The following is a 24,099-nucleotide window of genomic DNA, read 5'->3' on the forward strand; positions in this document are numbered from 1 at the left end:
GATTTCCAGAAGAGTACCTGTACACTACTGATATTTCTACTTAAGGGATAAAAATGAGATATTGGTATCCTCCAAGGCAGTTAAATGGTAGAGGGCATTGCATGCTGGGCTCAAAATCACGAAGTCTTGAGTTCGAAAAAGACCATGGACACTAACAATATAATCCTGGGACAAGTTGCTTAATCCCTGTCTGCCTCAGTTTCCTCAGTTGTAAAATATAGATAATAATAATACCTACCTCCCAGAGTTGTTTTGAGAATCAAAAGTAAAATAAAACATTTAGCACAGTGCCTGGTACATAATAGTCACTTAATAAAAGTATGTTGCTTCCTTCCCCTGAAAGGAATAATAGTCTTACAACAGTTCATGGTCATAGGCTGTCAAAGTTGGAAGGAAGTTCATAGGTCTTCTCTTTTAACCCCTTCCCAAATCATCAATTCCCCTCTACATCATTCCTTACAGGTTATCATCCATGCTCTGGTGATAGGCAGTCCATCCCACTTTGGGAAACTCTTAATTGGTAACAAGTTTTTCCTTCTGTACCTCCTCCCACCTTTTCCCACCTTCATTCTTAGTTTCTGCCCTCTAGGGCCAAGGAGAACTAAAGTGATCCCAGTCTTTGCTTGGTGTATTCTAGGTCAGTAGTATCCAATTCAAAGAAAAACAGGATCCCTTGCTGTTGTTTAGTCATTTTCAATCATGTCCAACTCTTCATAATTCCATTTTGGGGTTTTCTTGGCAGAGATACTGGAGTGGGTTGCCATTTTCTTCTACAGCTCATTTTACAGATGAGAAAACTAAGCCAAACAGGGTTAGTGACTTACCCAAGGTCACACAGCTAGTAAACATCTGGGACTGGATTTGAACTCACAAAGTTGAGTCTTCCTGATTTCAGATCTAGCATTCTATCCACTGTAATCACCTAGGTCCCTACAGGTTGTGTATTCACTTAGAAAACCACACATACTTACGTATTTCTTTTTTTATTAATATGTAGACAATAAAACTTGATAGGAACTACATTAAAAACCATATGCCTTGGCACCTCTGCTCTGGGAGACTCCTGTCTACTACTAGAACTCTAATCAGTTGTGTGTGTTGCCACACACTCCCAGTCTAAGTTTGACTAGGCCATAGGGATGTTTAGTGTTTCCCACCATTTTGAATGGGGTGGGATGGAGGTAGGGAGCATGTTGGGAGCAGGTAACCATGTGACTAGACTACTTTTTCTCTTCTCCAACCATTGCCTCCTGATCTGGGCTCCAGAACAAAGGACTGGGACACAGATGGCTCTATCACCTCCTACCTGAAAGATGCCGCACAGAGCTCTTGGCAAGAGGAGGTCACAGGGGGCCCACAATCAATTCAAAGAACAGTGACCACCATCTCCTCTGTAAAAGACCTGGAGCCCAGTGGGTCTCAGGAATATGAGAAGATCCTGGTGCCCACAGTGGAGCACATGCGGGTTGACTCACTGGAACCATCAGAGTCTGAGAGCCCCCTAACCGAGAGAGAGCATGTCATGAGTCAGGACTCTGGAAAATGGATGGAAGAAGCTGAGAGTGTCTTCTCCACAGTCAAGGTAAGGGCCAGGAGGGCAGCTGGGCGCCTATAGCCCTTTGCTGGAGATTCCTATGGAACTCCTCAAACACAAAACCAAGCATTTCATTCAGGCTGTTCAATAGCAGCTGGACTTGACTCAATACAGAAGCAAGGAGATGAAATTATTCCCTACCTTCCTTTTTTGCTGAAACCTACCAGGTTTAATAGGCCTAAGGCAAAAGTAGTCAGTCACTGCTAAGTTGCACTTGATCAGTTCCCATCATAGGTATCTCTCTTTTCTCATTATCCCTTTCTCTTTGTGCTCTGTTCTCTCTCCTTCTTTCCTTCCCTCTTCCTTTCCTTTCCTTCTTTTCTTTCTTTTTTTCCTTCCATCCCTCCCTTCTTCCTCCCTCCATCTCTTTCCTTATTTCTTTCTCATCTTCCTCACTTTCTCATAGACTCTAAAATCCTAGCTGGAAGGAACCTTAGAAATCATCTGTTCCAACTCCCTGCATTTTATAGATTAAAGAGAACCATTTTCATCTTCTAAAGAAGTAAAGAGACTTAGCCAACATCATATAGCTGGTAATTGACTGAGTTGGGATCAGAACTCAACCTTTCTGCCTCTAAACTTAATGTTATTCTTACTATATTTTATCTGTTCTCCTCTCCCCTTTTCTAACTCTTTCCTGTCTTGGGTCTGTCAGTAGTCACCCAGGGTTATCACTACTCAGTAGGCCTCAGAGTCAGGGTAGATTCCAAGATAATCCCAGATTCTTGGCTCCAAGAACCTGCCAGAAGTTAAATAGTTTTATTTAGAATGCTGTCCTGCCAAATATGTGAGTGTTGGACTGGCTACTGGTCTCCATTTATAACACTGATCTACCACCCTGCATTCTCCCTAATTGGGTTTCTGCTATACTCCAAATCCTTAGCACCTCCCCTCACCAGCCTCTCCCAGGAAGGACTAGAAAGGAGTGTCCAGGAACAGATACAGCCTGAAATGGACCCTGCTACCATCAGAGCACCTTGCACTCCCTAGAAGAGGGGTTGTTAACCTGAGGTCTATGGATCCCTTGGGAGTATAGATTTAGATGGGTTGAAACTACAGCTTAATTTTTACTAACTTTTGGTTTCCTTTGTACTTCTATGTATTTTCTTTTATGCATTTTAAAAAACATGATTCTGAGAAGGGATTTGTAGGTTTCACCAAACTGTCAAGGGGGGGTTAAGATATAGAAAAGATTAAGTATACTCATCTTAGAGCAAGGGGACAGTGAAATGTGGAAAGAAGACAGAGGAGAGAGAATTGTTACATGAATCACAGGGTCAAAGAATCATTAAGATCTAGGGCTGGAAGATGTCTTAGAGGTCATTTAATCCAAAGATTCTTAACCTGAGGTCCATAGACCTTCTTAGGAGCCTGTAGAGAGATTCTAAGGGGTCCATGAATGTGGGTTGGGGAAAAAATTGCATCTTTCACTATTTTATTGTTATTCAGTCCTTTAAGTTGTGTCCAACCCTTTGTGACCCCCATTTGGGGTTTTCTTGGCAAAGATTCTGGAGTGATTTGACATTTCCATTTCCATGGCCTCTAACTAAAATCAAACATTTTCTTCAATTATGATTGTAGGTAGGGATGGGCTAGTAAATACTTAACAACCGACTCAGCAAGAAAAACAAATGTATGCATGACAACTTTTATGTTTAATTAGCATTATTAGTATTTTCTTCATCACTTTCTTAAGTTTAAGTGATCAACAAAATAATAAATCAAGCCCTGATTTAGAATATTTGCTGATTTTCAAGGTGTAAATGCTCACACTGACAATTTCCTCATTGGGAAGTGGTTTGAGCTGGTTCCAGATCACCTCTGAATGTAGACAAGCCAGCAGACTGCCAAAGGGGTTCTGTGTCACAAAAAAGGTTAATTAAGATTTCCCAGGCTAGTCTCTAACCTTTCATTGTCTCAGATCTGAGTCCCCGAGTATCTTATGTGGCTTGCCCACAGGGCAAGTAAAAAGCCGAGGTGGGATTTGAACTTAGATCCTCTTACTCAATCTGGGGCTTTTGCATAACATGAATTGGGCAGCTGAACTACGCACCTACAGCAAACAGCTGGGCTGGGGGGCTCTCACAGAGGACAATGGCCACTGATGTTTCCATTGATTCATTGAAGCTTCTGTTCAGTTGCATTGTTGTGTTTGTCCTTCATTTTCGAAGAGGACCATGACATCAGGGAAATGATGTCATGACTTGCATTTGACTTTGATTTGAGTGAGGGAGGGCTGTGCAAGGTCACCAGCCTCAGTTGTGTCCAACTCTTCACAACCCCATTTAGAGTTTTCTTGGCAAGGATACTGGAGTACTTTGCCATTTCCTTATCCAGCTCATTGTACAGATGAGGAAACTGAGGCAAATAGGGTTAATTGACTTGCCCAGGGTCACACAGCTAGTAAGTGTCTGCATTTGAACTCAGGTCTTCCAAGCTCTTGGCCCAACATTTCTATCTCGTGTACCACTTATCTGCTCCCAAAGGTAAAGGGGAGTGCTACCAAGTAGAAGGATCAGGAAAGGCCTCATGTGGGAGACAGACCTTAAGCAAAGCCTTCAATGATTCTAGGGATTCCAAGCAACAGAGGTGAAGAGCTAGAGCATTCTAGGCATGGGGCAAAGGCACAGGGGAGGGAGATAAGATGCCAAGGGTAGACAGCTAGCTAATTTCCCATTAGATTGTAATTTCCTCAAGGGCAGGGACTGTCTTTTGCCTCTTTTTATATCCCAATCCATTAGCACAGTTTAATAAATGTTTGTTGACTGACTGATTTGACTGGAATGTAGAGACTTTTGAGGAGTAAGGGGAAATCTGGAAGAAGAGGTTGGAGAAAGAGGCATCAATTGAATAAACTAAGGATTTCTATAATATGCAAGTGAAAGGGGGGTGGGGGCAGGAAATCCTGAAGCAAAACCGTAGCTGTTTAAAATCGAGGGGAATCACCTCTCCCACTTGGCCCAGGTGTCTGGACTAAGTTCCATAAATTCACCAGACACCACTTTCACTTGCTGAGCTTATTTTTTGAAAGAAACCCTACACTTCCAGGGCCTACTCAAAGCCCCAGCTCTGGTGGCAAATGGGTGCTGCCAGATGCATTTCCTGACCTGATTTTCTCTTGAATCCCTGAATTTTCTCATCAGTGAAGCACACCCACCCCCCGTAGTGGGCCTTCTCTTTGGCAGGGGGTGCCTTGACATCCACTGGGCATAAAGACTCCTAAAAGAAAAACAACTAAGTAAGACCCTCATCTACTGGTCCTGGGAGAAGAGGGAAGGGTGGAGAAACCGGGGGTGTCACTTTCCTGGGTATAAGTGACTTTGACATGAGAGTCCAGCTCAGAGGACAGCTGTACTTGCCCACTTCCTTTTTGCCCAAATGAACAGCCCCAGCCAGCTGGTATGCAGGGGCTAAAATTACAGGACCATGACGTCACCCTTGGGCCCAGCCTGGGATGGCTGTGTCGGAGGGCGGATGCACAGACCCAGGGCCGCTCCAGCTATAGGGCTCCTCCCTTCTACTGCTTTTCTGAAGCCTTGTACCCCAAAAAAGCACCAGATAAAGTCTGAGTGAGCTCATGAACCCAGGGAGAGGATGAGAAGTCAGATCCCCTCCTTAGCTGGACCGTTGGCACCGCTCGGCCCCCACAGGCTAGGGCATTGAGGGGGAAGCAAGGATGTGGACCTTTGTTACCCAGCTCTTGGTGACATTGGTGCTGCTGAGCTTTTTCCTGGTCAGTTGTCAGAATGTCATGCACATTGTCCGAGGCTCCCTGTACTATGTGCTGAAACATTTACATCAGGAACTGGACAAGGAGCTAGGGGAGGACGAGAGCCTGAGTGATGATGAGGAATCCGTCTCCACCAGGGTGGTGCGGCGTCGGGTCATTGTGAAGGTAATGGCTAGGTGGAGGGGAAGGGAGAGCCCCCTCAGGGGCAGGGGCCTGAAGAGGCCTCTACAGGGACTCAGGGGGAAGAGAACAGGGGTGGATGGAAGCCTTAAGACCCCCACGAGAAGTGGAAGAAGGGCAAAGAGAGTGAGGCCCTGTCGGTGGCTCTGATTCCCCATTGGGAAGCAGATAGGTGCCCATGATACAGTACTGGAGAGTGGTCCCAGTCCTAGGTGGTAGAGAACATAAGGTGGTGGAAATGACACCTGATTGAACCATTAACTCTTTAAATGTAATCAACTGACAAATTCTCCATCTTTCTGACTGTCTTCTGGAAGACTGACATCTTCCAGACAACTTGAACTACTCATTGTTCCCTGAACCTGAATTTTGTCTCCCATATCTCAGTGTTATTCAGTCAGTCCCCCTATGACTGAAAGTATTCACCCCTTAAATCTACCCCACAAAATCTTTTTTTTCTTTCTAGGCTCAGCTCACTCTGTGAGCTGCCCCCTCACCCTCCTCTGATCACAGTTAGGGCTCTCTCCCCCCTCAAATGATCTTGTGTATGCATTGTATTTCTCATGAAGAATGTAAGTTCTTTGGGGGCAAAGAATGAGTTTGTGTGTAGGTATGAAGGAGTGGATGATTGGCGGGGGAGGGGGGTCTCCAGTCCCAAGCCCATCACTTAAAGCTTGGTTGGGCAAATCACTCAACTTCATAGATTCCTACGTTATTATTAAAATGCTAAATTCCTTGAATACAGGGATTGTTCGTTGTGTTTTACTTTCTGTCCCCAGCCCAGTCCTCTTGCCCTTTTCTGAGAGGGGAACAGACCTATAATTTCACTGATTTAGGGAACTCCCAAAGAGAAAACTCCCTCTACCAGTGCAGTGTCTGCTCCAAAATGTAGCCAACAGTTGTCAATAGGTACTAAGAGGTTAAAGGACTAGGCCAGGGTCACACAGCCAGTATGTATCTGAGGCAGAATTGGAACCCAGATTTTTCTGATTCCTATATTACCCTCATGTTGTCTCTTACCTTGCACACAGTAGACACTTAATTGATGTTTGTTGGATTGGTTGAATTGAAGGTAACCTCATTCACCTAGTCCAATCCAACCCTATCCCCACCACCATTACTTAGGTGTAGAAACTATTTCCTGAACTTTGATTTCTTTACCTATAAAATGGGAATAAGAACACCTGTTCTGACTACTTTTCAGGGCTGTTGTGAGGTTCAATGAGATAACAGATGTAAAAGTACTTTGTAAAACTATTATATTTCAGTGGTTTTAAACCAGGGTTCTTTCATTTCTTTTTGTGTCATGGACTCCTCTGGTAGTCTGGTCAAGCCTCTGGAACCCTTTCTCCAAATAATATTTTTAAATGTGTAAAATAAAATACACAGGTATAGAAAGGAAATGAATTCTAGTGAAATACCATTATCAATTTCTTTCCTTTTTTAAATTTTTTATTCATTTAGAATGTAAATTCAAAAAGATTTTTAAGGACATTTCCATGTACATAGTACAACATAAAGACAGGATTCAATTATAAAACCATGAATTTCTATTTCAGACAGTTTACTTTAAAAAAAAACTCTCTAAGTATTACTACACATTGTTTTCAAAGCTACCCTGCTTTTCTGTGCTTCCTTCTAGATTTTCTTTTGTTGTCTACTGTGCACTTTTGATTTTTTCTCCTCACCCTACCTAGAGAAGACTAGAATTAAACTATATATAGTCATATTTTAAAAAATGCTCTAAATCATTTTGGTTAGAGAAATGCAATTAAGATGTCTTTTTAAAAATAAAGTTCACAACCCCAGGTTAAAACCCTCTGCTTTAGAAAGTGTGTGATTCAGTCAGACTGGGCATTCCCTCCCCAGATGCAGATGACACCTTCTCCCCAACACCTTATAGAAAGCATTCTTGAGTTGATATAGTCAACAATATTCATGACCAGGTGATAAGACTCTTGTCACCAAGCGAGGTTGGTCCTCAGGCAGCTGACACATAGTCCCTATTATCAGGCCTGTTACACAAAATCTTTCCAGGTTATTCTGACCTGTCACAGCTTCCCTTTCTTGGACATAGCTTTCAGGAATTAGGCTTAAGGGGCATCTAGGTGGTTCAGTGGATAGAGTACCTGCTCTAGAGTCAGGAGGACTGAGCTCAAATCCAGCCTCAGACACTTAGTAGCTGTGTGACCCTAGGCAAGTCACTTAACCTTGAGGAAGGATTGATGGATGGGTGCATGACTTTTGTGGTGTCTGGCAGACCTGCCCACTGCTCCCTCCTGCCTCAAACCTTGTCATCCTGCTCCATATGGACCCACGTGATCAGATCAACCACCCACCATGCTGCTGGGTCCCTATTTTCCTTCTGTGATTATAGCATCTGCGGATGCTACTGCTTCGCACTGATCTCTTTCCCCTCCCCCCCATCTCCCTGGCCCCTGCCTTCCTTACCTCATTAAATTGGACATTTCCTCTTCTCTAACTAGGGGAATGAGCTTCAGGACATCCCAGGGGAACACGTGACTGAAGAACAATTCACGGACGAGCAAGGCAACATCATCACAAAGAAGGTGAGAGCCTAGCTGGGTGGAGAAGGGTCAGCTTGACAGGGAGCAGCAGGGGCCTTTGCCTCACCAAGAAGAAGAGGGATGACAATTAATCCCATGAGTGCTTGAGGCTGCTTTTGCTTGCTTCCTGCAAAGGAGGCAAGCCACTGGAGATGTGGAATTCTCTGTGTCTTCTGGAAAGAGTGACTGTCGTTTCCAAACCAAAATTGGCACATGTGGTGTCAGAGAGGAAATTCCCTTTGACAGCCTGTTTTCTTTTCTTGAAATCAAAACTGTCCCAGAAAAAGAGATCTGAGACATTCAGTCACTACAGGGATAGGGACAAGACTGGTGGTTCTAACGTTCCCCTTGACAAATGGATGAGGACACTCTGTACCAAAGCAAGCACCTTCTCTTCAACTTACAAACTTGGAGATGCTCCTGGGATACTGTGAAGTCACACTGACTAGTCCAGGGTGACACAGAGGTGGGATTTGAAGCTAGGTCTTCCTGACCCCTGGGATGGGATCTCTATCCATGATGCCATGCTTGTTTTCTATGGTTACCATAACCCTGGCTAAACCAGATTTCATCTCTTGACAGCATTTCATAGATTACACAGAACTTACTCCAATCCCATCATTTTACAGATAAAGAAACTGAGGTCTAAAAAAGTTAAGTACCAACTATAATAGGTAGCAGAGGCAAGATTCTAGTCTCCATCCTCTAGATAACCATAACAGCACAACAATAATCACTAACATTCATCCAATGTTCTTTCCATTACAACAGTTTACTTCAAAGGTTTTAGTAGGAAGGGTCCTTTACCCCTTTGACATTTTTGTTGCCTTATTCCTCAGTGCCTCTGCCTGCTTTGACCTGAAGCATTACTTCTAAGATCATAGGTACTGAGTTGGAAGAATCCTTTAGACCTACCCCTCATTTTATGACTCCTCCATATTTCTCTGAGGTCTAAACATGCTAGTTTGTCAACAAAGAGATCAAGACAGGATGGAGAAATAGAGGGGAAAAGGAGGAAACGACATCCCCTACCTAAGAAGGGTCCTTTGTGGAGTAAATGAAATGTTGTAAGCAGAACTGGCCATAGTGTTGTGCACAGAGAGCTCCCTTGGGCCCAGATCAGTTGGACAAAGGAGGAAATCCTGTCTTTTTCTCTTTCAGATCATCCGCAAAGTGGTTCGACAGATAGACACATCTGGGGACACCCAGGAACTAGAGGAGGTGAATACTGAGGGGTCTCTGCAGGAGCCCAGTGAGCTGGAAGCAGATATTGAGGACTTTATGGTGCATGCCAAGGTATGAGCGGTCTCTGGCTTCCAAGGAGGCTCCCATCACACTGGGGTCCTTAGGAAGACCTCAGCAGCTCTGTGGAGGCCATAACCAGGCCACCACTTCTTTTTTTCTGCTAGCCTGAACTCTTTTTATTTCTGGCTGTCTCTCATCTCTTCCAGCTCAGCTTGGGATTCCATCTGTATGTACCCTGTTTTCCATTCCCTTGGTCTCAGCTCCCTTGAGGCACCTTGGGAAGAGAGGAGAGCCAAGTGGCCATCCCTCTTTCTAGAAGAGCCTCGTTCTTACTCTTTGCCTTGCTGATTCCTTTTCCATCCTTTTATCCCTGTTGTCTGTCTGTCTTTCTCTTTCCATGTGATCTGCCCTGCCTTCCTGCCTCTATTGCCGGCTCACCCTAGGCGGAGGTGAGAGGGACTAGCACCCTGCAGTCGGAGCTGATCGAAGGGAGGAAGGGGGCTCAGATAGTAAAACGAGCAAGCCTGAAAAGGGGGAAGCAGTGATCTCCTGGCTCTTCCCTGTCCAATGGCCTCTTTGGAGGTAATTTCACCTTTCTTCAAGTTCACTAAACTCTGCGCCAATGTATGCATGCAAGGGAGGTTCCATGTTCAGTGCTGAGATGGCAGAGAGGAGAAAACAACACTGATCCCTATGAACTAATGCTCTCTCTATTAGAAGCAATACAACATAGGTACAAAGAAATGTGTACAAAGGACCATGCAATGAGGATAAAGGCAAGATCCATGCAAAATGCTCTAAAATGACGAGGGAGAAGACACTTTTAGCTGGGAGCAATCAGGGAAGACTTCATGGAGGAAGTGGTATATAAATAGGTCCTAGAAGGAAGACAATCAAAAGGGAGAGATGAGGACAGGGGGCATTCCAAACATGCAGGACAGCTTGCACAACTGTCCAGATGTGAGGGACAAGAGACTGAAGTGAAGGGGGAGAGAAGAGAACAGTTTGGCTGGAATGCGAAGGAGATCAAAGGGAATAGTTGTAAACAAGGCTAAAAAAAGTCAATTAGAGGTAATTTGCAGAACTCTCAAATGCTATGGAAGGTCAAAACCCTATTTTTGATCCTGTAGGCAATATGAAGCCACTGAAGGTTTTTTGAGAAGTGACATAATAAGGATAACATACTTATATCCTATTTTAAGGTTTGTTCATAGAAGGATCAGTTCACAATTGGTACATAGGAAAGTCAGAAGACAAGGTGGTCCAGTGGATGAAGCCCCAGATATGGGGTCAGAACTTCCTCAGAGGGCAGATTCCTGCATGGATTGAGCAAGATGACCTTGGAAGATCCCTTCCAACTCTTAAGTTTCTCTCATTCTGGGGCTTAGATTCAAATCCCACCCTGATAGTGGCTACCTTTGTGAGACCTTGATCGATGATCCATTTATCTTTCCGAATCTATGAGACTAAGTTGATAATACTTGTAACTGGTTACGTCACAGGGTGACCAAGCAAAAAGCACTTTGTAAAATGAAAACTATCATAATTTCTTTTCTTTTTGGTTCAGACCCATTATGTCATTGGTATGGGCTAGAGCACTCTCACTATAGAAATGCCTCTCACCAGTGTAGATGGGGAAAGGGGAAGGCATTAAGCATTTATTAAACACCTACTCTGTGCTGTGCATAATGCTCAGTGTTCTACAAATATTGCCTCAGTTTACCCTCACAACAACCCTGGGAGTACTGTTATTATTCTCATTTTATAGTTGAGCAAACTGAGACAAACAAGATTAAATGACTTGCCCAAGCTTACGGAGCTAGATGGGGAACTAGACTATAAAACACAGTCTCAGAGAGTTGCCTGGACACAGCCCAAGGTGACACAGTCCACCTGTATAATAATAATAATAGCTAGTGTTTATACAGCTCTTTAAGGTTTACAAAGAGTAGTAAATATTTTTAGCATTTATACACATTATCTCTTTCATCTTTTATAAACTTTATGTCATTTGATCCTCACTGGAACAACCCTGGGAGTAAATGCCATTATTATTTCCACTTTACAGATGAGGAAATTAAGGCAAACAGAGGTTTAAATGGAGGTACATAGAAGTTAGATGACTTACCTAGGATTACACAGCTAGTAAGTGTCTGAGGCTGACTTGAACTCAGGGCTTCTTGATTTCAGGACCAGCATTCTAATCCACTGAGGCCACCTTGAACCTAGGCAGAACTTAAAACCAAGGAGGCCAGTTCTGTATACATTACACTACACTGTGTCTGGCATGATTATGTGTCTAGATTATTAACTTTAACAAGAAAAGGCTTTGGGGTGGTTAGGTGGTGCAGTATACCAGCCCTGGAGTCAAGAGGACCTGAGTTCAACTCTGACCTTAGACACTTGCTAGTTGTGTGACTCACGGCAAGTCATTTAACCCCAATTGCCAAAAAAAAAAAAAGACTTAAATTGAGTTCTTGAGAACTTCTAAAGAGTGCTGGAACCCCAGGAATGGAGGCATAAGAGTTGAACAGCCTTAGCCCAACAGACCAGGAAGACTGATTTTGTGCAGAGGCTCAGGACAGACCTTCCCTGGGTTTACCTTGAGTGTTTACCTTGAGTGTGTAGGGGATAGGGGAAAGAAAGGCATCAAGTGCCAACCAGGAACCTTTTGATTGGCTCTGCAATAGCTAGGCAAAACAGTGACAAGATTGTGCAGATGGAGGTTGGCAGATTCCTGTTTCCAGCCCCCTCTTCCCATCTCCACCCCCATGGGGCAAAGCCCTGTAGACACAGAAAGTTGGCAAAATGCTGACTGGGCTCTTCTTGTCAAGTCCCAACCCTTCAGGAGAAAAATGACTGGTGGAGTCAGTTTATAGGATAAATTTAGCGCTGTGGCAACTCAGCAGCTTAAGCAGGTCACAGAGTTAACCCCAGCCTTGCCGCAGGAGCCTGCGTCAGGGAGCTGTCTTAGCATATGGTCCCTTCTTGATTAACTGAGCTCCTGGGCTGGACCAGCAGATGCCTCTGCTCCTGGCAGGCAGCTTTGGAATCGATCTCACTTTCTTTACAGTGTGAGTACATTTCCATGGCTGTCGGGCCTCATGCTCCACTAACGTCCAGCTTGAATTCCCCAGGGCACCCCTGTGGCAGCTGGCATGCGGGGGAGAAGCAGGCCAGTACCATATGCTGAGGGTCAGGAGGAATCTGTAGAGTGCACCTCATTGAGAAACAGGCAAGAGGGGGTGGTAGGGATTGATTCTACCCGGGGGAGAAGACCTGGTCTCAAATCCTGGCTCTGACACTTAATTGCCTGCATGAGACTATGATGAACAAATTAAGTTGCTCTGTTTTTGTCACTTAGAAATAATCCTTAGAAATAATGCTGTGAGGCAAATGCATTGTAAACCATAGCGTTTCATAAATAAGTGAACTATTCTTCAGACAGGAGTAACAGGTGGAGTCCTGGACCTGGAGTGAGGAAGATCTGGATTCAAATCCAATCCCTGATACTTATTAACTTGAGAAAAAAAAAAGAAAAGGAACTAGCATCTCTGATTCTGAATTGATTCATCCGTAAAATGGGAAGAAAATTTGAAATGTTTTCCTCAACATTTCTTAAAATACAAAATTAATTTAAAGAATAGGAACACTACACTATATGACTCAAAGTAGCTAAATGGTATAGTGAATAGAGCACTGGACCTGGAATCTGGAAGATCTGAATTTAAATCAAGCCTCAGAGACTGGCTGTATGAACCTGGACAGATCACTTAACCTTTATCTGCCTCAATTTCCTCAACTGTAAATAGGGGATAATAACAGGACCTCTCTCCCTGGGTTATTGTGAGGATCACAATAGACCTCATTACTTGAACCCTTCTCCAGAGTTCCCTTCTCTTCCCTGTAATAATGGAATTCAAATGGACTGGGTTGTCTCTTCTGAGCAGAGAGCCCTAGTTGCCCTTGGGGTGGTCCCTGGAGGCTTCCCAGCATCCCCCTGAGTAGCAGTTAGAACTACTACTAGTAAGGTCCCACCATAGTGGGTAGTGATTTTGTTACCTGCTCCCATGCCATACTTTGGCCACCAGTTACTGGTGTGACAGCTCAGAATCCTCCTTAGAACAGAGACACACTAAGTTCCAGTTTGACATGCCTGTGGGCCTATATCTCTGTCCTCGAGGCACAATGACAAGATGCCCCAAGTTCAGACACCAGAGAGCTCAAAGAGGGGAGAAGAATCTGCATGGATGACAAGAAATCCTTCTTCTAGTACATAATCAAGACCCTAGGTCCTTGAAAGTTGTGCCATCAAAGCCTAAATTCTAGCCAATCCTCCCCAAACTCAATGGCTTCATGGAGAGGCCTAGGGATGTCCGGCATGCTTGTCACCTGAAGCTCTAGAGAGATGAAGAGAAGCCCTCTCTATCCGAAGGTTGGTCACCAGGTGAGGAGTCCAATCATGAAGACTCTCTAAAAGGGTGGAGGAAGTTCCAATCTGCAAAGGCCCTCACCAAAGAAAGGATGACTCCTTGGAATGCAAGAGGAGTGCAGATGGAGATGATGACTGTGAACTCCAAGAGAGTGGGCTAATCAGCCATAATAATAGCTCACACTTGTATAGTGCTTTAAGGTTTGCAAAGCACTCCCCATTTTTCATCCCATTTAATCTTCACAACAGCCCTATAAGGAAGATACTGTTAACATCCCCACTTTATAGATGAGGAAACTGTGTCTGTGAGAGGTGAAATGATCTGCCCAGGGTCACTCGGCTAGTAAGTGACCGAGGCAGGATTTGAATTCGGGACCTCCTGACTCCCAAGTCTCATGCTCTGTTCACTTCACCACTCTACCGTCTAAGTAGATGATTCCAATGGTTAAGTCCATCTTTCAGCCCTTTAACTCCATAACATTGATGGTGATGCTGCCACAGATGGATCATGACAATGAGGACAGTGATGGTAGCCATGGTTCATGCTTTCACCTGACTCACTGATAGAGTCTTCATCATCTCTTTTCTCGTGATTCTTCCCACTGACAAAGGATTAGTTAAGAACATGTAGTTTAGAACTGAAAGGAATTGCCAAAATTATCTAGTTGTAGGATGATAGGGATGTTAGGGGTCATTTCACGCCCTCCATTTACATATGAGGAAACTGAAGGTTTGCTCCTCTCCTTGAGCTCCTCCAGCAAGAAGAGACTAGCTCAAAAAAAAAAAAGAAAAGGAAAAGAAGAGGCTTGCTCAAGGTCACACGGGAAGTAAATATCCCAGTCAGGCTTTGCACTTGGCTCTTCTGACTCAAAATCTAGTGCTTTTTTTTCTCCTGTATCATACTGTAGTTATACTAAGCAGTTCTCAGAATATGAATTAGATCCAGCGGAGTTTGGAGAAAGGGCCAGTCAGTCAATAAATACTTTTTAAACACCTGCTATGTACCAGGTATTGTGTTAAATCCTGGGGATACAAAAAGTGGTGAAAACTCGTCCTTGTCCTCCAGGAGCTTACAATATAACAGGAGAGACAGCAAGCAAACAACTATAAAAAACAAACTACATGCAGGCCAAACAGAGAATAATTAACAGAAGGAAGAGATGAGAATTAAGAGGGATTGGAAAAGGCTTCCTGCAGAAGGTGGGTTTTTAATTGGGAGGTACAGAAAGCCAGGACAGCCAGGAGGTAAAGATGAGAAAAGGATTTCAGACATAGAGAGTTACCTGAGGCACAGGATTTGAACCATTTTAATTTGTTTTGTGAGGGCAACTAGACGATGCAGTAGACAGAACATGGCAACTGGAGTCAGGAGACCCATGTTCAAATCTGGCTTCAGACACTGACTAGCTATGTGACCTAAGCAAGTCACTTAACCCTGTTTGCCTCAGTTTCCTCATCTATAAAATGAGCCGGAAAAGGAAATAACAAACCACTCCAGTATCTTTGCCCATAAAACTCAAATGGGGCTGTGAAGAGTTGGGCATGACTGAACAACAACAACAGACTGGTTTTCTGAGCTTGGGGTTGGGGGTGGGCATGGAGGGGAAGAGAAGAGGGAGAAAGGAGTGCAGTAGAGAAGGGGGTCAGAGAGACAGATGTCTCCTCTCTCTTTAGTCACATTACAGTGAGAGCCACAATGGGTCCTGTTAGTAGACCTACTAGTTCTTACAGCTGGCACATTGGGATAGAGGTGAAGAAATCCCATAGAATAGCTCAAGATAGGGCCTTTTCTTTCATCGGAGGACTGGAGATGCACTGTGAAGTTAGGGGACCTGGTTACTAGACTTGGCTGTGCCTCTCACCACTTTGATGTATGAACTTGGACCTTGGACCCTGGACCTTGCTTAATCTGCTCATCTGTAAAGGGAGGTGTTGGATTAGATCATCTCTCTGGTCACTTCCTGTCTCAGAGACTCACTTTCCTTATAGATACAACAGCAGGTAAGATTATAGTTCTTACTATTGAATCATATCCAACCCTACTTGACACCATGGACTTTACCTGTGGTTTTCTTGACAAAGATACTAGAATGGTTTGCCATTTCCTTCTCCAATGTCTCCTCATTTTACAGATGAGGAATTGAGGCAAAATAAGGCATTAAATGACTTTCCCAGGTCACACAGCTAGTAAGTGTCTGAGCCCATTTTGAACTCAGGTCTTACGGACTCCAGGCCTGGTGCTCTGCTACATCACCTAACTGCTCTAGGTGAGATTACATAACTTCTAAAATCCCTTGAAGCTCTGACATTCTGTTATCTATGGCAAGAAAAAAAAAGCGATGAGGTCTATACCAAGAGATGATTAAGTGATAAGAGATGATTAAGGCAACAGGTGGCACCATGGATAGAGTGCTAGGCCTGAAGTCAGAAAGACCTGAGTTCAAATCCAACCTCAAACACTGTGGAACCCTGGACAAGTCTCTGTCTACCTCAATTTCTTCCACTGAGAAATGGGATGGGAATAATAATATCACCTACCTCCCTGGATTGTTGTGAAGATCAATGAGATAGTATTTGTAAAAATCACTTAGCATAGTACCTGATGCTATATAAATGCTAGCTTTCTCCCCTCCTTCTTCACTCCCCACTCCATATGCTTGTCAAGTACATCTTTGGAAGGTTCTAAGCTTAGGTGATTTCTGAGATTCAATATTTTTTATAAATTTAACATTCATTAAATATCTCCTGTGTGATTACTAGAGATGCAAGGAAACATCTCTTTGGTTTCTGTCTTTACAAATCTTATGGTCTAGTCAAGGAGACAAAACATACCCACAGAAAACAGTGCAAGAAATGTTTTAAGACTCACGTTTCTCCAGCTCCTTTTTTTCTTTAAAAAACAAACACTTTTTCTTACAACAATTCTATGAGGTAGGTTGTACAAGGACTATTATCCTCCTTTTACAGATGAGGAAACTGAGGCTTGGAAAGGACAAAGGTTAAGTGACTTGAGCAAAGTCTCATAGTAAATAGCATTTAAGTGAGACTTAAACCTGGGTCTCCTGGTACCAAATCTAGCTGCCTTTTCACTGCACAGAGAAATGCTAAGTACTATGGGAGTTTAAAAGCAGAAAATACAAGTGTGGGCTTGAGTCAGAAAGACCTCATGGAGGAAGTGAGCCCTGACATGGGCCTTGAAGAAAGTACAAGATTTAGATAAATGAAGAGGAACGATGAGGAAAGGGAAGAAAAAAAAAACATTAATTGCCTATTTCACTATTCCACAGTGTCTCTAGAGTGAGATAAAGTAGGAGGAGTACAGATTGGGAAGGGCTTTGCAGGCAGAATCTAAGGAGTTTGTAGATAATGGAGAGGCATTTTTTAACCCATTAAAAAAAAAAAAGACCCCTCCATTGTTTTTTTTAACTACAGATGAGAATTCATAATATAAGTTGCTCCCAGTAAGGAACCACCCTTCACCAATGCAGGTTGGTAATAATTTTGCAAATTACAATCAGCCCAAAGCACTGAGAAGTTAATTGAATTCTCCTAATAAGTATCAGATATAGGACTTGAGCCCAGGTCTTCCTAACCCTGAGGCCAATGGGATAACTACCATACCAGGCTGCCTCTCACCCCTCATTTTTAAAGCTCTACCAAAACAAAGCACTTTCCTATGCAGCTTAGGGAGAAGGGACTAAAGTTGGGGTGATAAGAAAGAAGGATGATAAGATAGAAGCAACCCAGGGGAGAGACCAACAGGAGCCTCAAGGCCGCCAGAGGCCAACAGTCACTAGAGGGATCTAGGGAGGAACCTAGAACATTGAAATTGGAGTGGACAAGTGGACATGATGAAATAGGGATCTGTGAATGAGGTGGGGAGCGAAGGGTCAATATCTGGTAGAAAACAGACCTATGGTAGGAAAGCCAAGGGCTTACCAGAGAAGGGAAGTGGATACCAGCCAGCAGGGATGTTATGTAAAATCAATCAATAAGCATTTATTAAGGCTTTTCTATGTGTCAGTCAATCAACCAATATATATTAAGCGCTTAGGTGCCAGGAACTGTGCTGAGCACCAGGCATACCCCCAAAAAGGAAAACACAAAATCAAACATGGGCCCTGGCCTTCAAGCAGCTCATAGACACCCTCCTGGTTTTGTTTTGTTTTGTTTTTTCCGGCTTTAAAGTTTTCATTGCGACACACCCACACCCACGCCCCAAGAACCTTAATTCTAGCAGAAACATAGTGTATGTCCAGGTTGGGTCCTGAATTTCTGGTTGCTCTTCGTAATAAGAGCATGTGGTGAGTACCTTCCTTGATGCTGTTTTAAAGGCTTGAGCACTTCACTTCTCTGTCTCTTGCCCCATTTACTCTCCTCGTTCTTGTAACAAAGAAACAAAAGTTTTAGCACAACCTCTCTCTTTTTCTCCCTCTTTTCCTCAGGATCACACCTCAACACCCAACCACTGAACTCCACACAATTTGCCCTGCACACTGGAGGAGAGCCCTGCGCGTGGAGGGCAGCAAAGCCGGCTGTACATGTTTCTATAGGCTAACGGCATGATTTCTGTAAGAGATTTCCTTTAACTGTCCTATTCGCATGAACGACTGGCTGTAGACGCATGACCTACAGTCTTCAATCCTGTCTCTGGCAACGGACATCTGATGGAAACCAGGACACAAGAGCACAGAGAGAGAGAGAGAGAGAGAGAGAGAGAGAGAGAGAGAGAGAGAGAGAGAGAGAGAGAGAGAGAGAGAGAGAGAGAATGAATGAGAGAGAGTGGACAAGGGCTTAGTTGTGGCCAGGGGTGGTGTTTTTAAAAGTCATTTTAATTTTGCTATTTTCCCTATCCCAATCTCATCAATAAGAAATCCATGTGGATTTCAACCAGACAAAAAACCAAAACCATATCCATGAAATCAGCTTGAACCTAAGTCCCTTTGTTGTCATTTGTCCGTTTGTACTCACCCTTCCATTGACAGACCCTCACCCTGTCTGATCACTTCCTCTTCTCAACACCTCTCTCCTTGGAATATAGGATACACGTCAACACACAGACACCTCTTCACCTGCAATATATACACACAGAGATTTTTACTGTGAAGTCTGAGGCTGTATAGTAATCTCCTGTGGATAAACTGGATAATTTTTTTATGTTGTCTCTCTCCCATTTTTATCATCTCTCAATGGAAAACAATGATCTTTAGTGTGTTGGGGGCTCAGGAAGAGAGAATCCCAGGCTTAGTCACAGGGTTCCCAGGGAGGCAGCAGCCCACCTGACAGGGCTTTCTTTCTCAGTTGGTGACCCAGACAGGTGGCTGCCCCAGGACTGCACCAGCATGTTCTATAGAGAAGAGGTTTTCTATTTCTTCAAGCACTTATCTCATAGTTTGTGTTCAAAGTGTAAACTGTACAGTAATCAGCCTTGTGTATATGAAAAAAATAATAATAATAAATACTATGCAAACCAATAGAAACACTTTAGCGGTATGTACAAAGCACTAACAGCCCTGCTCCTGAGGGCTTCTTCAGGCTTCGGGCCAGGGAGCCGCAGCCTGTCCTCTCTGTGGAAGAGGAGGGAAAGGAGTAGGTAATAGTGAATGTATCCGCAAGTTCTTAGAAGTCAGCGAAACACCAAAAGTATCCCAGAGCAGTACTTGGTGCTCTTACTTCCGCATGCCTTGTAGGGTTAAGTAGGGAGGCATGGAAGCAGGTACTGGGCTCTGGGCTCCAGTTAGAGGGTGTGGGTCACACACAGGTGGAGTTGACGTCTGACCAGGGGCCAAGTCCCTGACCTGACTTAGAATAACTTGAGTTTGAGGGGAGGCTGAGCAGGTGGAAAACGAAGGCTATCCAAAGAGGGAAGACCTCGCCCAGCCCCTAGGTAGCATCTGGCTGGGCTTTGGTCCAGGACAGGAAGGAAATAGACAAGGGTTCCATGCCTGGGTACCATCAGTGAAGAGCCTTAAGGTGATTACAGCCGAGCCTCCTCCAGAGGCTAAAATCAGCACAATCCCCACGTCCTCCCCGTCTCCCTCCCAGCAGGGCAGTGCAGGCAGCATCCTGGGCCAGGGAGCGTTTCCTTGACCTGCTCTCTTAGATGCCGAGAGCATCTTCTTGCCCCTGTAGCCCTTCTGAGATTTCTATGAGATGCATCAAAACCTTCCAAGTAGCACAGTGCCCCTTCTCTCTTCTTATCAGAGACCCCGGGGGTCCAAGACCAGCCCCAGTGACCAATTATAAACATTCATTGACCTGAGAAAAGAAGGTGCTGCTGCCAGTACCATTGATGATTCCAGGCAGCTAATATATATCTTTCCCCTTCCCAGGCCCTCAACCCTGCCCGCATTAGGCTCTGGCTGCCCCAGCAGGCATCCCAGCACCAACAGGACTGGAACCTCCCAAGCCAGGCTGGTTTTGCCTTTGCACAGCTTCTGACCTGACCTTGAACCCTTCAGGCTAGATAACAATAATAGCAGCAGCTCACACTTCTATAGCGTTTTAAGGTCTAGAAAGCGCTTTCCAAAGTCGAATGACCCCAGAGCTGCTGCTTTCTGAGCTCCATAAAGGATTCAGTGGCCGGTGGTAGTTTATTTGTTTGTTGGTTTGTTTTAATTCTCTTTTTGTTTCTGAAGGGGTGGGAATTAAATTTATATTCTTAGTTCGTTCCAGGGTGGTCCAAGGAAATGCCAACTCCTCTTCCTCTTTGGCCTCTTTCAGTTTCCACCCCCTGCCGCCTATCCCCAGCCAGCATATTTTAGAGTATAAGAGACTTGCCTACTTTTTCATTTTAAGTAGGGAAGTTTGGCTCCTATAGTTCCCTTTTCCGGGAGTACACAATATAGTCTCAGCTGTGACTATAGAGTGGGGAAAGGAAAGGGGGTATCAAAAAGATACCCTGCCTTTTTCTTGAAAAATTTCCATCGTCCCACGTTGAATTCTTTGTACTTTTATTAGTAAACACTGCCCAGCATAAAAGCAAGCAGACCCAAAAGCTAAATGCTCCTTCCCCACCCCTGTGGAGTGGGAGTGACACTGGCCTAAGGAGGGGTTCCCAGCTCCCAATAGGTGGTACAGGGGGGTGGGATGCACCCCCCACCGGCCTGGGCTGTATCCAGCTCCTGTGCCTGGCCTACCCTTTCTGAAGTGAGGGACAGAGGAAAGAAAGAGAAGGGTGTTAGTCTCTAGTGATCAATTCAGAGAGGACACAAGGGGAAACAGGCTCCAGGGTTAATCATCCCAGAGACAAATAGCACTAGCTGAGAATGTGCAGCTGTACGGCACCCAGGAACACCTATAGTATCTCTTTCTGTACCATAATCTCCCTAGAATTGCTGATGCAGCTGAAACCAATAGCATCTTCATAGAGCCTTGTGTGGGTTTAAAAGCACTGGTCCATGCTTTGGCATCTTATACCCCGTCTGGCATGGCTGCTTTAGCCCGTATGGCTCCAGGCCCCCTTGGGTAACGTTGCTTTGTGCTCCAATTGCTAGTTGGAGCTGTTAGAGGAAAAGTTTGGGGTCTCAATGTGATACCTAGAGAATGCTGCAGTCTGCGCACTAGACGCTTTTTAGAAGTTTTGAAATTAACCTTTATCTCTTCTTTCTTTTTTAAATTGTTATGAAAACAAAACCTTTTTTCTGGACTCTCTCTTCCCACATGCTCTGTTACCTTGAGAGAGTTCCCTTCCCAAGTTCTTCCCTGCCCTTTCCAAATGTATAAATCATTCTCCCCTACACCAGCTGAACAGATGTCAAAATTAATAAAGAAATGAACACATGGAGAATGGCTCAGTATCTCTTTGGAGAGGGAGGGGGGAATAATGGGGGTGGGGGAGGACAAAAACTGGGTTGAAGAAGGCCTAAGGGGAAAAAACTGAACTCATAGAGAAATGGCAAAGATTTAAGGACACTACATTTCTGAAAATAGCCTGTGAAGTCCTCCCAAAGAAATGTCTGAAAAAGATCTCTGGACAGGGACTAAAGGAGAGAGAGAGAGAGAGAGAGAGAGAGAGAGAGAGAGAGAGAGAGAGAGAGAGAGAGAGAGAGAGAGAGACAGAGACAGAGACAGAGACAGAGACCGAGACCGAGAGGCAGAGATAGGAACAATGTCTATGAGACTAGAAAGCAGATACCATCTAAATAAAGACAGCATACATACACTGTGACCTGTAAGCAGGGAAAAAGGAAGGGTGGGGGGAGTGCTGATAGAAACAATCAGGAGGTAAGGAAGTGGGGGGCTGACAATATTACAACCTATTAGAAAGGCTTCTTCACCTGGGGTCCATTAACTTTAAAAAGTACATATTTTGATAATGAATTTTATATCATTATTTTCCTTAGTAATTCTCTTATTTCATTCATTTAAAAATATGATTATGAGAAGGGATCCATGCATAGGCTTCAATGGACTGCCTGCCAGAGAGGTCCATGACACAAAACAAGTGAAGAATTCCAGGGCTTAGGTTGTGGAGACACCTTCCCCAATGGGGTTCTCTCGAGCTCTGTATTCATCCCATGCACAAAGAGGCAATTCCTCACTCCCCAAAAAGGTCTTTTTTATAAGCTAAAACCATTAGAGGGCAATCTACTCACATTTTCTTTCCATCTGCATTGGTGAAGCTATTCATAGAACCCTTCAGAGGTCATCCAGCTCATCCCCCTGCCTCTGGGCAGCATTTCAGGGAAGGAGGGAAGGAAGGAAGGAAGGAAGGAAGGAAGGAAGGAAGGAAGGAAGGAAGGAAGGAAGGAAGGAAGGAAGGAAGGAAGGAAGGAAGGAAGGAAGGAAGGAAGGAAGGGAGGGAGGGAGGGAGGGAGGAAGGGAGGGAGAAAAGGAAGGAGGGAAGGATAAAACTGTTAAGTTAAAAAGTACATTTGCAAATACTGGGATGGTCTTCCTTCAGTTGTTCTTGGGAATAATACCTTACACACAAGAGTAGTATACTTTACTGTTTACAAAAACCTTTTCCATCCATTATCTCATTTGCTCCTCACAGCAGCCCCATGAGATGAATAAGACTGGTTGGTAATAATATCTTCATTTTTTTGGTAAGGAGCCTTTCATCTCAGAGATGTGACTTGCCTAAAGGTCACCCAGCTGAACTATAATGTGCTTCTGTTTCCAAGGCCAGTGCACATTCTACTCCAGGGTGCTGCCTCTGTATCAGTTGGGTGTTGGGTTCCACTTTTCGGAAAACACATCAGGGAAGCAAAACTATGCCTCCCCCCCATAATGCTTTAAATCTGTATCCAATTGTGCAGCAAAATGCCAAAGAATTAGGAACCTAATCCTATTTTCCTAGGAACCAAATTATTCTGCTTGGCTCCCAAAAACAGAACTGAGCAACAGATATAAAGAGACAGATCTCATTCTGAAAGAAAGAAAATTCCTTATCCTAACAATGTGTTGTTGTTCAAGGGTGTCCATCTCTTTGTGACCCCACTTGGGGTTTTCTTGACAAAAACACTGGAATGGTTTGCCATTTCTTCTCCAACTCATTTTTACAAATGAGGAAACTGAGGCAAACGGGGTGAAGTGACTTGCCCAGGGTCACACAGGTAGTAAGTAAGCATCTGAGGCCATATTTGAACTCAGGTCTTCCTGACTCCAGACCTAGCTCTCTATCCACAGAGCCTCCTAGCTATAAAATAATGATATAAATTAGCTATCCTAACACTTACAAATATTTGAAAGTAGATTGAGCTGCTTCTTGAGATTGTGGTTTCTCTATCACTGGAGGTTTTTAATCATGGGCTGAATCTATCTACACATGTCCAGAAACATAGGAAAAGAGATTCTTAGTAGATGTTAGATTAGATGGCCCTTGAGGTCCCTTCCAACTTTGCAATTCTGCTACATACCAGCTCTGTGTGTGATTTCTTAGTGATCCTGAGTAAGTCACCAAACCCTCATGACCCTGTTGTCTAAATAGGGATTGATTAAAAGCAAACAAACAAACAGGCCAGAAATGGAGGGTTCTTAGAACTACATAGCATATAAATAAAGGGAGCACATACACACCTTAGACTTGCCTATTAGACTTGCCTGTCATCCTTAGCTCCAAAGAGAAACAAGATAAATCCAAATCCCTTTCAGATCTGTATCCAGAGCACCCAAATATAAATCAGCTCTAAAGCCCTCTGTCACCTGCAGTCACCTACCTCCCAGCCCCAGGTACACAGGCTCCCAAGGTCCATCCCCTCTTCTTCTTGTACTCATGTTAGGGAGAAGGTAATGAAACATATAGACACCCTGAACTGCATTCTATGTTCAGAGGCTGACCTAGCAGAGTAAGAGAATTCAGAGCTGCTCCAAACCCAGGAAGAACTTGGGGCATGAGTCCTGAGTC

At 44.1% G+C, this 24,099-nt stretch overlaps 1 protein-coding gene across 8 annotated transcripts in view; it reads left to right on the plus strand.

Annotated features, from left to right (window-relative positions):
• Nucleotides 1-21,537, plus strand: part of ANK1 (ankyrin 1) — a 188,241-nt gene extending 166,704 nt beyond the window's left edge. For 3 of the 8 annotated variants that reach the window (XM_072635086.1, XM_072635084.1, XM_072635087.1), the window contains 5 exons: nt 1,267-1,582; nt 7,991-8,074; nt 9,233-9,292; nt 9,760-9,898; nt 18,194-21,537. In XM_072635086.1, the coding sequence (XP_072491187.1) occupies nt 1,267-1,582; nt 7,991-8,074; nt 9,233-9,292; nt 9,760-9,861 (562 nt within the window). In that variant the 3' untranslated portion in view covers nt 9,862-9,898; nt 18,194-21,537. Of the gene's footprint in view, nt 1-1,266; nt 1,583-4,876; nt 5,490-7,990; nt 8,075-9,232; nt 9,368-9,759; nt 9,899-18,193 lie in introns of those variants that run through there. The other 5 variants (XM_072635085.1, XM_072635091.1, XM_072635089.1 and 2 more) reach the window with 4 other exon arrangements.
• The last annotated feature ends 2,562 nt before the right edge of the window (nt 21,538-24,099 follow it).

Source organism: Notamacropus eugenii, chromosome 1 (assembly GCF_028372415.1).
Source record: "Notamacropus eugenii isolate mMacEug1 chromosome 1, mMacEug1.pri_v2, whole genome shotgun sequence".
NCBI lineage: Eukaryota > Metazoa > Chordata > Mammalia > Diprotodontia > Macropodidae > Notamacropus > Notamacropus eugenii.